The 13459-nt window shown below is 39.8% G+C and overlaps 4 protein-coding genes across 4 annotated transcripts; 2 read left to right on the top strand and 2 right to left on the bottom strand.

Annotated features, from left to right (window-relative positions):
• Positions 1-64: 64 nt before the first annotated feature.
• On the bottom strand, positions 65-1261 carry tomm6 (translocase of outer mitochondrial membrane 6 homolog (yeast)). Its single transcript, XM_062469204.1, has 3 exons — positions 1103-1261; positions 294-411; positions 65-160 (listed from the first exon to the last, which is right to left on the bottom strand). The coding sequence occupies exons 1-2, from the start codon at positions 1246-1248 to the stop codon at positions 315-317; spliced, it is 243 nt and encodes an 80-aa protein (XP_062325188.1). The 5' UTR covers positions 1249-1261; the 3' UTR covers positions 65-160; positions 294-314.
• LOC134026432 (ubiquinol-cytochrome-c reductase complex assembly factor 2) lies at positions 1176-2237 on the top strand. The gene is made up of 4 exons (XM_062469189.1): positions 1176-1473; positions 1609-1683; positions 1801-1870; positions 2077-2237. The coding sequence occupies exons 1-4, from the start codon at positions 1336-1338 to the stop codon at positions 2181-2183; spliced, it is 390 nt and encodes a 129-aa protein (XP_062325173.1). The 5' UTR covers positions 1176-1335; the 3' UTR covers positions 2184-2237.
• A 233-nt stretch (positions 2238-2470) lies between these two features.
• On the bottom strand, positions 2471-4085 carry tspo (translocator protein). Its single transcript, XM_062469175.1, has 4 exons — positions 3858-4085; positions 3370-3544; positions 3088-3226; positions 2471-2967 (listed from the first exon to the last, which is right to left on the bottom strand). The coding sequence occupies exons 2-4, from the start codon at positions 3540-3542 to the stop codon at positions 2791-2793; spliced, it is 489 nt and encodes a 162-aa protein (XP_062325159.1). The 5' UTR covers positions 3543-3544; positions 3858-4085; the 3' UTR covers positions 2471-2790.
• Positions 4086-4739: 654 nt separating this feature from the next.
• On the top strand, positions 4740-13360 carry frs3 (fibroblast growth factor receptor substrate 3). Its single transcript, XM_062469097.1, has 7 exons — positions 4740-5023; positions 5878-6002; positions 6153-6241; positions 6521-6707; positions 7053-7214; positions 7362-7483; positions 7585-13360. The coding sequence occupies exons 3-7, from the start codon at positions 6176-6178 to the stop codon at positions 8893-8895; spliced, it is 1848 nt and encodes a 615-aa protein (XP_062325081.1). The 5' UTR covers positions 4740-5023; positions 5878-6002; positions 6153-6175; the 3' UTR covers positions 8896-13360.
• Positions 13361-13459: the final 99 nt, after the last annotated feature.

Raw genomic sequence — 13459 nt, forward strand, 5'->3', positions numbered from 1 at the left:
AGTAAGTATTATTGAATTCACTTGTTAACTATATTAAATCGCAGTATTAACAGTAAGGCCAACATTTCAGTTTCCAGAAAATATTTAATAAGTGTTAACAAATAATATTGTCATTGAACAAATATCCTGTCCCTTGTGGCTCCCGTTTGGTCCATGACACCTAAACAAGAATAGAGAGGTTAATTGAACATTCTAGAAACGCATTAACATTATCAATACGTCTGATAATTCTAAATCATGTAATTTATTTACATCAACAGCTACATTATCTATAAAGGATTAAGTCTACTGACCCTTTCACACGGTCTCCACCATTACGTGACAGGTTGTGGAGACATCAGGTCAAAATCTGACAAGTTTCTGGCGACCCACACACCAGCTGCAAATATTCCCAAATTGACCAGTAGGTTCCTACAGAAAGACGAATATGGTAGTTGGTTATATCTGGATTAAAACAACGAACTCATTTATGTTGATACATTTTCATTACACTATCGTATGTAGCCTATCTGCATTCTGCAACAGCAGATCAAATTCAACAATGCTTTTATTGGACTACATCATCATCCAATAAAATCAAGTATTAACTAATTTGTATTAACGCATGTAGAACTGGCAACACATTTATGCAGATCAATATTTAATGTCGTTGGACATTGTAAAAATACATTACACATTTGATTGGATCAAGACTGAAAACACATTTTAGATTAAAATTTCTGATGTAGACGGATACTGTTGTCTGGCTAGAAAACCTCAATCCCGGTGTGCACAATTGCTACTATTGTGTAACACTATGTAGTCTAGCTGTTACAAGCTAATTACTTGTCACACTAACGAACCAATAGTTGAATAACTAGCTCAGTGGCTATGTGTAAATGCATCACTAAGTTAGCGAAAGCTGTCTACTCTAGACTCTTGTACAGAGAAAGGGCGAATGAAAGGCATGCTTTCCAGAATCGCTTAACAACGCATCGCTGACATGGACACAGTACTCATAGCTAACTAGCTATGCTAGCTAACATTTTCCGTCGCTAGTTCTTCACCTCAGCCCTACTTGCTAAGATATGTTAACGAGGACGACAAAACGGCGTTAACACACCTTCTAAAATCGTTTCTATCAGTGGCAAAATGGCAAGCAGAGCGAATCCATTCTACAACACCAGATGGTCCCACAGCACCCTTTTTCCCAACTCCACTCATCTTGAATGCCTGTGTTCTGTCTTCTGTGGCTTTTTGCTTTAGCATGCGGCAATTTTACAGTGGGAATGATTTAGATGTAACACCAGCCCTACCATTGACGGTCCGTGCATCATTTGCGTTCCATAACAAAACATGTCTGCTACACGGTACCGTCGGTTCTTGAAACTCTGTGAAGAATGGCCAAGGGACGAATCGAAGAAGGGCCGCGATTTAGGGACCGTTCTACGACAAAGAGTCGCCCATGCATTTCGTGAGGGTGAAAACACACAGGTAGAGTGCACATGCATGCACAGCCCCTAGCAAATTGTCTGTAATGACCTTGTTTCGAATAGATACAACATGCTAGCTAGCTATACTGACTACTGTATTTGAGATGTGTTTGTACACTGACTGTTGTTGTTACAGATTTCGGACCCAGAAAAGTGTGATCAAATGTACGAAAGTTTGGCCCGGATTAACACCAATGTGTACAGAGAAAGAGTAAGTAAACCCACTTAAAGAAAGTTCACTTCGTGTATTACAGAATTGTTTAGGCTATTTTACACGAACACGAATTAGCCATTAATTATGAAAATCTCTTTTTCTCCATTAACTCAGTTTCCTCGCATACGAGATACCAGCTTTACCGGTGTGACATTGGAAGAATGTAAAATGCTGTTAGCAACAGGTATGGACACAATTTAATTATTACTTGTGTAAGGTTCATATTTTTAGAGTCAATGATGTAGCTAGGATAAAGACTGTTGCCATGTAATTCATTAAGATCCCATCTGAAATCTCCAGTCATATCCACTTTTTTTGTACCTTGGATGGGGTATGGGAATTGAAACTATTAAGTTTACTGTCAGCAACTTTAAACTACTCCTTTTACAGGAAGCATGCAGCAAATGGACGAGGAGAAGAAGGGATTATGGAAAACACTGATGGAGCGATTCTCTTCAAAGGCGCCAGAAGATAGTCCGGATAAACCTGAGAAATAATGTTACATATTTGCATTTGCCTCTTCCTGTAGAAATAAAGCACCTCTTATTATATTTAATAAGGTTGTGATATATATAGCTACTACAGTTAACATTGTAAAATCCAAAAGGTAAAGTGCTTCCTCTTTACTAATGTAAAATCTTTTGATAAGGGGTCCAAAAATAAGTACAAAACGAATGTAAACAACCATATTTTTCATTAGAATTACAAAGGTACTCAATACAGTTATAGAACAGTCAACCAAAGTAAGATGAGGACTTTCAAAGCAAAAATTAGATGTATAGCAACCAGTGCAAAATATTTTTATTTTATGTATAACTAGTTTAATGTTTCAACATCCAATAGATTTGTAAATACATCTTGCATCTCATAAGTATTCAGTGTTAATGTATAGTAAACATATGAATGAAGGATGCAATGGTAGTGGAATGTGTAGTAGAGAAGCAACTGAATACATTATATTTTCCCTTGAATGTCCCTTTATTTGTATGTGGTGTCATGACTATAGGAGAAATTATATATTATAATTGAATTGTTAAGACAATGCAAATGAGAAAGAAGGATTTCTGAATTTTTAAGTGAAGCAAGTTTAAGGCATGTGTAGCACTATTCCTCTTTCTCCTCCTCAGGGTTGTCTCTCCATATGCAGTAGTTGAGTGCGGTGGCGAGACACAGCCAAGCTAGGTAGGGTGCCATGATCAGCGTGGCTGTGGAACTGATAGGATACCAGGACACCATGGTTGCTCCCACCGCTCCAGTGAGCATCACAATCTCTATGAGTGCCTGGAAGGGAGGGGGAATTATATCAAAACCCTTGCCGCAGTTTTAGTTGAGACCAGAAATGACCGTACAGTGTCATTTTCAGGGAAATATTAACCATGCAGATAAAGTTTTGTTAAATACCAGTTTTATTTTATGTGCTCCGAAGAAGATGGGTGTCCAGGCCCAGTTGAGAGCAAGTTGAAGTCCATACAGCCCCATTGGCACCATGGCATCCTCAGTAAAACCTCCTAGTTCCTTCCACACCAGGTAGGATCCATATCTAACATTTGAGAAATGTTTAGTTAATTACATCAGCCTTAGAAATACTTTAAGGGGTTACCTACAGTCAGGTGTTGCTGTAGCATGAGCGGTGGAGTGGGTGGGGCATGCTTGCCAGTGAGACTGAAGGACAATATCACTCACCCCATACCTGTGTAGAGAGTTGTCCACACTATTGGGAATGCAAAGTTGGGCGGGCGCCACCACGGCTTAATAAGAGTGGGAAACCAAGTTTTCACTTCTTTGCGTGTGACGAAGCCTCCATAGAGCCCTCCTAGATGTGGTAGGGCAGTCAGTCCTAGCATAGGCAGCCACATGTCTACAGGGAGAATATGGGGCATGTGACTTTAGAATTCACTAGAAACGTCATTAGCTTAGGCTATGTAAACGTAGCCGCGGGTTCGAAAACGTATTAATTATACGTAACAATATCAGTTTCCAGTTTCGAATTTAAGTATTTTACTACAAAATTCGAATTTAAGTTTTATCTATTTCTCACAGTAACCGACAGACCTGTTTAGGAAAGAAAAGGTTGTATTGTGAATATCCTACATTCAATGTCGAGAACACTGTAAACTGGAAAAGGTAGCTATCTACTAACTAGACTGTAGAGCACACGAATTCACTCTTACCTGTCAGCCACTTAAGAGTTCAATATTGTTGGCACTTGTCTGACGCGCTCTTTCAGGATTGAGGATGGGGGTTTTCGCTCGTTTTGTAATGCTAAATCATGCTGCAACAGTCAGATGAAACTCCCTTTCTGGTTGGAGTTTCTTATCAGTCAAGAGAAGGTTTATACGAGGACACTCCCAGGGTTTGCCATAATGCTACAGGCAGGACGATTTTGTAAATAATTTGACCGTTTCATAACGACAGACATCATGTTGGGTGGATTCAACGTTGCGCTAATTATGCGCCTATGTCGACCAACTGCGCAGACTTGTCTACAAATAAGATATAATGTAGCTTTAGCTGGCGACCATTTATCTCACGAACCAGTGGGCGGCAAAGTATTGTTTGAAAGAATATGTAATAGATTGTTAAAAAAAAAAATAGGTAGGCTAGATAAACTAAACAACAACGTAAAATCTAATTATAGGCTACCAGTTCTGGCGCATAGGTCTTTGTAGCCTATCTAATTTATTATCAAACCTGTCATACAAAGTGTAGATGCTATACCTTAATGACATAACCAATGGCAGTTTATGTTGGGTCCATCCTATACGTTTTCAATGCAATTTCAAAATGTGTATCTAATTTAAAAACGCTTGCACAGACAAATATTGGAGGTTGAGTTGGAGCTATAGGCTATGAGCGAGGTATGCTACCACACAAACTACAATAATGAAGCAGGGGTTTTCATTTTTATAATGGATATGTTGTTGTGTTAAGAAGGGTATTATGAAAACCATTTTATTATCATATTGGGATTATCTGCTCCTCCTCCCACCTCATCATGCTTAGGCAAACAGTCACACCTTACATCTCGGTCCTCCAGCGTTCAACATCTTCTTGTCTCTCCACAAAACCTCGTTGTCTGTGAACTCTCACCCTGACGGTTGGGAAATGTCAAAGAGAGGCCCGTGCTGCAGTAGGGGGGCGGACAAAAAAAATCAGTTTATGGCTTTATTTGAACACAATTAGTCTAATTTTCCGTTCTTCTTAAACAAGTGCCATAACCCATGGACTATTATCAAAAACCGACCCGTGGGCTATCTGATCCCTCCAGCGCCACCGACAATTAATTTCCAGCCTTCACTATTCTCGGTAGTTTCGTATCACAATCCTTGTCAGACATGTGAGTAGCAAACCCCCGCTGTCTTAATTCAGCAACCCGTTATATCTGCGATAAAGCCTGTGCGTAACCTCGGTGATTCTTATGAAAAGATACAATGTGTAAATGCAGTGTTTCACATAAATAACTGTTCTGTAGCCTACTGCCTACCTGTGCAGTTCACTGCGCCGCAGATTGAAAACATCGGTATTACTGCGTGTTTGTCGTCGTGTTGCCTACGATATTATTTATTTTAATTCTTTGTGTTAAGATGTCAAGATGATAACGCTAATTTGGCATTAGACATTATTTTGATAGACATCGTATTGCTAGCATCCTAGCATCATAGCCAATATAGACTGGCGTTGCTTAGCGTATTTAGACTTTGGCAGATGCTACCTACCTTACACATAGATACAAACAAAAAAATGCCCAGAATCTTGTCATTAGAAATATTCTTGCTTTGAATAATGATGGGCTATTGAAAGTTGCCTACAACGAATCTCTTGTTACGATAATGCGATGTTTCATACTTATAGACTACTGATATTTTCATACACTCATTTTACCCTTCATGGGGTTCTTCTCAATTTCGTACATGTTGATGAACACGATTAAGTTTAACTAAGAACATGCAGACAAGTTGTAGACATCACCACAATGAAATGATTTAACCATACCTAACACTAAATGATAATAACAACAATAATAATAGGTTGTGATTTGCATTGTCAATGTTTTTTTATTCCTATTATTGTGGGTGTGATTCCTCCATTTGGAGGCCTATCAGATTCTGCTCTTTTTAATCTAAAGTTTTCTTTCTAAAGTATACTAGGCCTATTAGTTTTAACAAAGATTGTTGCCCGTCTCACTTATAGGAGAGAGAAAATAATGCTCCTCCTGAAAATTATAATGCAACCACCCAGCTCTCCTTTCACCATGACACCCAGCAGAGGATTTGGGGATTTATGCTTGGATCCCTACCACTGATGGCCTGGACTGGGTAAAAACATTGTGTGTGTAATGAGTCAAAATGTAAGATGCTGTGTCTAGTAGACCAATTGAAAAATGATAGACACATTCTCATTCACCTAGGCTGTCCCTTGTTTTAGTCAAATCTGCTTGATTTGTTTTCACTTCCATCTATTGTCAGGTTTCAGCTGGCCTGCTGAAGTTATGGGGAGCTGTTGGAGCTGCCTATACAGAGACCGCATCAGAGACAACCATCTCACCAAATTTAAGGTTGTCTGCTTGTCAAAACTCTTCTTTACAATGTATTATTTTACTTAAGATAGACAGTTTGATCGTTTTAAAATAAAGGGCTGCATTGAAGAATTTTTACTGGATTCCATTAACTTTTAAATGTTGTTTTGCACATTATACCCCCACAACTATCTGTATTCCAAATTTAAACACACAATTTAGACACTTTACTTTCTGAATACAGGATTTATATGGTTGGCATGAGATGAAATTATGTTAATTGTACAGTGATAAAATATGACATGTTTTCCATGACAGGTAACTAATGTTGATGATGAAGGCAATGAACTGGGCTCTGGGACCATGGAGCTCACCCAGACAGAGCTCATTCTGCACACACGCAAGAGGGATGCCATTCGGTGGCCCTACCTCTGTCTGCGCCGCTACGGCTATGACTCCAACCTCTTTTCTTTTGAGAGTGGAAGGCGATGCCAAACTGGACAGGGTGAGTAACCTGGTCTACAGTTGAATGATTCCTGCACTGCTGTAGTGAACTATGTTAAGTTCCATTGTGAACTTTGTGTTGGTGCTTGCATTGTCACTTTTGTGACAATTGTTACAGCTAAGTAGTTCTAAGGCTGTTCTAACAGCTGTTTAACCTCTGTCTCTTAGGCACCATCTCAATTATTCATACTATTGCTTAGTTTCACACTGTTGTATTATTAATCAACACCAAACTAATGAATATAATTTTGACATTTGCCAAACTATTTCTCACAACTTCCAGCAAACACACAACTACAATTTGTTAAATATAACTTTTCTATCGAAATGTTTCTTGTTCCATCAGGAATATTTGCCTTTAAATGTTCCCGGGCAGAGGAGATCTTCAACCTGCTCCAGGAACTAATGCAGTGCAATAGCATCAATGTGGTGGAAGAGCCTATGATGATGAGCCGCAGTGGCCACACTCCAGAAATGGACATTCCCCGCACACCTCAAACCCCCAACAGTGAGACATGTACACAATGAAATACACACACTTGCTAAGTCTTTCTAAACCTGTAACACATAAGTCTGGGGACATCTGTCTCACAGTTGTAAGTCATTAGTATTGTGGGCATGTAAAGGTAGTCATTATACTGTCATCTGCCTGCAGCTCCAGCATTCCCTGTCCAGGGTTTCCCTAATGGTTACCCTGGATACCCTATCCGAGCTGACTCTTCCCAGCCTTCTCTGGCTGACGATCATGGCCACAGCCTCATGGGCCTTGAGGACCAGGTAAGGGAGAACTGTTAACATTTTCACCTTTAATCTTCATTCTCCACTGATGCTGTAACTGTTGGAGGGCTTACAAACCACTTTTTTTTCTTCTACAAAAGGCACACACCTACGTGAACACTGTTAGTGTGGAGGGGGACCTCTCCAGTCGACACTGTGTGCACTCCCTACCAGAGGTGCGGCCTAGCTCTTTTCCTGAGCCGGCACGCAGCTCCATGACTGTGGGGGGGCAAGGAGGTGGGCAGTCCAGCATGCACTGCTGTCCGTTGGAAGAACGCAAAGATCCGCAGGTATTCTTACAGCCTTCCTCACAGGAGGTCAAATTCATGTTGGGACCTACTCCCACCCAACGTCATCTACTGGAACGAGAGCGAGAAAGGGAAAGACATGGGCATAATCCCCATGTTCTGCGGCCAGTAGAGGGCGCAACAGGCTCAGAAACAGAGGGTGACGAGCCTCCCCTGCACATGTGCAACTCTTATCATCACTACCAACACCTCATGCACCGGCATCCAAGCCATGAGCATCAGGAGGGCTGTCAGGGTAGCCAACTTACCTACGAGAACATCAACGGCCTGAGTAGGGGTCACAGGCTGAGACTCAGTCCCAGCAGTGTATCCCAGTCTGTGGGCTCCAGTAGCAGCAGCAGCACCACTGGGGACAGTCACTCCCACCCCCTGTCCCATCCACACCTCCACGGCCCCTCATCATTACCTCCGCAGGGCTACCCCTGTGAGCGGGGTGTGGGTGGAGGTCACCGGCGGACAGCTCTGCTCAACTATGAGAACCTACCCTCCCTGCCCCCAGTGTGGGAATATCGTGCTCTGCAGAGGGACGAGGATCAGGATGAGGAAGATGACGAGCAGGATGAGGAGTACGAGGAGGAGGAGGAGGACTTTGATGAGTATGAGTTTTCAGAAGGTCCCAGCACACCCAATGGTTACCATCAGGATGGCGGGGGGATCCACCGGGATGCCCTGCAGAACTACGTCAACACAGAGCAGGTTCAACCACCCCGGCTCCGACACGCCTGCCCCCCACACCCCCAGCCATGCCAGTCAGACAGAGGAGGGCGAATATTCAGCTTTGATTTTCGCAGAAGATCGGGGGGAGGGGTGGGAGGGTGCGAGCACGGCCATATGCCTCCCTCGCGGCAGCTTAACTACATCCAGGTGGACTTGGAGGGAGAGCCACCATGTCAGCCTCATGGTGTTGGGGCTGCCCAACCCCAGCCACAGCACCAGCGCCTACCACCCCTTAAATGTGGTCCCCAGGCACCCCGACGCAGTGAGTTCTACGCCGTCATCGACCTGAAGAAAACAGCAGCCATGTCTAACCTGCAGAAAGCTCTTCCCAGGGACGATGGGACCTCAAGAAAGACTCGCCACAACAGCACAGACCTGCCTCTGTAAAGGAGATTGGAGGAGAGGAAAAGATGAAAGCAAGGAGCAAATGCAGCAAAGATGAATGAAGGGATAGAGGTGAGGTGGGTGGACAGCTTAAGTGGACAGGTTTAGCACACTGGACCCCTCACTGTCAACCACCATTCGACTGTCAGGCTGGCTTATCTACAGTACAGGTACCTAATTAGAAACTTTCTAAAAACGATCTGTGCATATACCAGTAATTGAGGAAGCTGTATGGGGCATTGCCCTGTTATTGTCTGTTATTTGGATGTAGTGTAAGGCTGTTTAGTTTAACGGCACCACCTCTGATTGGCCAGATTTATGGTTGTGCTTTAACCTTTGCATTCATTTAGATTTTGCTGTATATCTTTCGCCTTAGCTGTGTGTTGGAGTCCCTTGGACATAAACCAGAGAAAGATACAGCTTGGTTATATCAGCTACCTTGTATTTACCCATGATGCTTTGTATGAGATGAAAAGTCACTGCCCAGGAAATAACTAGATTTTCAATTTTTCATGGACATTCTTTATATTATTTTTCTACTATGGAATTACCCTCGTTATTGGCCCTAGATGAGTATTCTCTTAATCAAGTATTATTCCTGAAATAGTTTATGAACTTAATATTTCCTTTTTTTCAGTATCATACTGATTTGAGCAGTGGCTGAAGTGAAAAATAGTTAATGATTCCCATGAAATGATGCGTATTCCTCAGTTCACAAGCACTTATTCTGCTGTGGCTGTTAGAAAGGACAGTTGATGTATATTTATAATCTGCCCTCAGGAAATATAACAGATCAGAATGTTTTGCACAATCCTTTGGAATTGTAAATTTACATTCTCATGTAAAGTATTATTTGGACTGAGACCCCATCACAGAGACACAGAATGGATCACATTATCACCATCTTTAAGATTAGCCCATGTTAAATTGAAAATAAGTATGAAAGGGGTTAGGGTTAGTGGAGTAGTTATAGTAGTTAGAATTGTAGCATGTCCTGATGGTGCACATACACTAGGTAGTCTTCTTCCACCAAGCACACACAGTACATGAGTCAGACTCGGGCCACTTCAGTTTATTGCAAAGATTAATGCATTTGGTACTTCCTTTTCACATGAGTTAGGGTGGAGCATAGAGATTAAAACTGTATTTATTGGGTATAGGCCGCTTGTTCTTAATGGTTATTTTACTGAACCAAACATTTTATGGATATTTCAGATCTGACTCTGACAACCTCGAATAGTGGCACCTACTTGTTCATTAATTTACCAAGTGTCAGATTGACATGTGCTGAAAAGATTAATTTAAAGGGGAATATGTCAGTATGTTTTAAATGCAAACTCATGAGCGCCATCCAGAAAGCCTTTTGAATGATTATATTTATTTGTCTATTTATTCATTTACTAAATTGTGGTCTGTTTTGTTATTGCTTTGTCCAAATGTGATGACCAGCTTTTTTTTATCCAGTCGGTGATTGGGAGACCAAAGTATCACCTTGGATTACCGCTGATGACAGGGGTAACACTGTTATAACTGTACTATGTTTTGAAAAAGAAAGACTGTATCAACATTAAAAGTGCCAAATCTTTACTGCTAACTGTATTAACATGATGAATAAAATCAATGTGCCATTAGGAATAACAAATAATTTTTAAAAAACTTACTGGAAGGAGACACAAATGTGACAAAATGAATGAGGAGGGAGGTCAGTGTTCATCAAGTTTACTCCTCGTGAATCCATTGTTTTCAGGTTAGCTAGACAAAAAAGGGCAAGAATGACACATTTCACCTCATTCACAGCCATATTGGAGTGAGACAAAGGATTGGTAATCGTGTAATCTGGTAATCACAAATCCTGTGGTTCAATGCTGCTACAGTGTGTACATAAAAACAGTATGTAAGCTACTAGTCATGGTAAAAATGCTGTTGTGTTGGAGCCTATGCAGGATTTTTTGCTATGTTGTTTGGTAATAGAACTAGCATTGTCTTATTCTTCAAGATCATGGCCTCTGAATTATACATGTAAAAATTGACATTTCTAAATTCCTTTCTTTGTATTTGTCAATGTTTCAAATATTTGACCTTGTAATTGTTTTCATCACAATCTGGCTGTCTAGTAAGTGAAGTTGCTGAAGCACATATCCACCAACTATAACCCTCCCATGAGTGTGCATATTAACTGTTTATTTAAAGTGATGAAAGTAGATACTCTGGTAGAGATCTACGTGGACATTTCAGATGGAGATATGTACTGAACACTTATATTTTCATGATACATTTAAAGGGTGTTTACATTTTGCAATAATGGTTGAATAGAGTTTTGTTGATAAAGATAATGCTCCCAACCCATGTGTGAAGTTTTAACAGATTATAGAGCTGCAGACCTATTTTATTTTGGCCCAGTTATTTTGTCAATCAGCATTATCTGACTACTTTCTCAGGCCCTGTGTTGATAATACAACTTTTGTAATGTGTGTTTAGGTAAGAACGTTTTCTTTTTTCTTTCTTTCAATGATTTATATATTTTTTACACTTATTTATGTATTTATTGTAATCTTTATTTAGACAATTTGCTTACACATACCTTAACTGTGTCACAAATGAATGTTTCCAAGCTCTAAATAATTTGTGGCTCTTGGATGTGTATTATTTACAGAACAGATACCAGGAGGCACACTGCCTAATTTACTGTTTTTCAGTAAAAAGTGGGCTTCTGTTGTCTGTTTTTGGAAGTGTTACATTTTACATTGGTTGCAGGTACTTTCTATTATTTTAGATAATGTATTAGTGCTTTCTCTTGAATTTTGGTAAAGCTGATACCACAAGAATCAAGAAGCAGTCCCTACCCTTAACTTTGAAATATGTAACTTTTTTCCATTTGAAAAATCAAATGGATAGGTATTATTACAGTGCTTTAAAGCATATCGAAGATCTTAAGACCTTAAGTATTTTGAACAATATTAAGGTCAATGTCTCTTCAGGAAGTTAGTCCATCACTGAAATAGAAGCAAAGGCACCCTCCAGTTAGCATCAGTCCTGTGGTGTGATATGATAAATTGTTGTGAGGTATTCCATGCACATACAACAAATGTGACTCAGTTTCCTTCTATAAGTACACATTATTGTCCTAATGTGTAAATGGTAGCTTAAATACCTAGGAAATGTTATAGTAACTTGGTGCTGTGTTATAATATCCCTGTCAAAGGTTTGTTTCATTTGTCTTTTTTTTATTTTTATTGTAAGCAATCACTACAGGGTGGTAATAATATAGGTCCCTTTTCATATTTTCCTTCAAAAAAGCTCTTTACAAGTACCCCAAGCAATGGAAATCTGTTGACCCTCTATGTGGTGATTGTCTTTTGAGGGTTTGTGTTTATTGATGTAAAGGTCCAGTTACAGTTTTTGCACATTCCTACAAACTAAAGAAGATGACTGTGTGAACTGTTTTAAGAGCATAAACTTACATTAGTTTGGAGAATTGTGAAAAATCTATTAAGTAACACTTATTTGGTGGGGTTGACCAATCAAAATTAATGACTGTGATGTAAACTAATATGTACCAGTGCCAAATTTCTTTGAGTAAGACTAAGGCCAGGACTCACCTGGTTGAACCTAGGTATGAGGACTCTTCACAAGAGAAGCCAATGAAGCACCTCTGGTGTAGAGTAAACCTGCTGTATGAATGTAGAAAGACTGTAAAGCTGATGGTTCATTATGCTTCATGTGCTGAAAGTGAGAAAAAAAGTCTCTATTTAAATTTTGCAATCCAAGTTTCTTCGTATTTACATTTATTGTAAGTTTATATCTCTGTATGTACATACTCAAACTGTATGTGTATGCAGTAAAGGTTGCTCATGTCATTAGAAGTAACTGATATAAGCTAGTTTTGTTACATCTGTTGAATCGTGAAACATTTCATTATTTTCCATCTAAAATTGCATTTCAAACTCTAGGAGATGGCCAGTATGTCATCTTCATTCCTCCATCTCTGTCCAAAGGGATGAATGTTACCCTGATTTATAATTCATAAAAAAATGGGGCTTGTACAAAATGACTAAATGTTATTTCCATATTAAAATCCTACTGTTGAGAAAGTGTTCTTTTGCTGAGTATTTTCATATGAAGGAGGTTTCGTCACTCCGTAAGAACTGAATTCCCAAGTGAACAGCATAATGTTTTTGCTTAAACACAGATCTAAAACTTTGGTATTATTTGAGGTTTGCTTTTGCAGGTGAATATTGTTTACTATCTCATTTAGAGCATGCACTTGGTGTCTGCCTGTGTAACATGTTTCAATAATTTGATGTACAGAGAGCATGGTCTTGATAGTTCTAGAGATTTTCCAGCAAGCTGTAAAAATATGCCTTATGGTTGTCTTGTTGTGTTGCTATGTCTGTCTTGTTTCATGGCCACTAAGTCATTGTGTCAAAAGAGGAATCTCTCAAATAAAGCAGAGCTTTTATTGTTTCTACTCCGTTTGGTGTCAATAATATAAGACCAAGAGATGTTTAGTGATCTTAAGTGAAAATGGAGGTTTATATCAGGAGTGAAATGAAGAGAAAGTGGATGG

The sequence above is a fragment of the Osmerus eperlanus genome, chromosome 1, assembly GCF_963692335.1.
Source record: "Osmerus eperlanus chromosome 1, fOsmEpe2.1, whole genome shotgun sequence".
NCBI classification, from domain to species: Eukaryota; Metazoa; Chordata; class Actinopteri; order Osmeriformes; family Osmeridae; genus Osmerus; species Osmerus eperlanus.

Bases quoted from the DNA above. Each gene is read 5' to 3' on its own strand.
- tspo (XM_062469175.1), bottom strand. From the start codon at position 3,542: ATGTGGCTGCCTATGCTAGGACTGACTGCCCTACCACATCTAGGAGGG. The intron at 3,227-3,369 runs GTGAGTGATATT...CTCAAATGTTAG, and splicing joins ACTCTCTACACAGGTATGGG to ATATGGATCCTACCTGGTGT. The intron at 2,968-3,087 runs GTATTTAACAAA...CCTCCCTTCCAG, and splicing joins GAGCACATAAAATAAAACTG to GCACTCATAGAGATTGTGAT.
- frs3 (XM_062469097.1), top strand. From the start codon at position 6,176: ATGGGGAGCTGTTGGAGCTGCCTATACAGAGACCGCATCAGAGACAAC. The intron at 6,242-6,520 runs GTTGTCTGCTTG...TTTCCATGACAG, and splicing joins ACCATCTCACCAAATTTAAG to GTAACTAATGTTGATGATGA. The intron at 7,484-7,584 runs GTAAGGGAGAAC...CTTCTACAAAAG, and splicing joins TCATGGGCCTTGAGGACCAG to GCACACACCTACGTGAACAC.
- LOC134026432 (XM_062469189.1), top strand. From the start codon at position 1,336: ATGTCTGCTACACGGTACCGTCGGTTCTTGAAACTCTGTGAAGAATGG. The intron at 1,474-1,608 runs GTAGAGTGCACA...TTGTTGTTACAG, and splicing joins GTGAGGGTGAAAACACACAG to ATTTCGGACCCAGAAAAGTG. The intron at 1,684-1,800 runs GTAAGTAAACCC...CCATTAACTCAG, and splicing joins CCAATGTGTACAGAGAAAGA to TTTCCTCGCATACGAGATAC.
- tomm6 (XM_062469204.1), bottom strand. From the start codon at position 1,248: ATGCTAAAGCAAAAAGCCACAGAAGACAGAACACAGGCATTCAAGATG. The intron at 412-1,102 runs GTGTGTTAACGC...GTCTTTCTGTAG, and splicing joins GATAGAAACGATTTTAGAAG to GAACCTACTGGTCAATTTGG.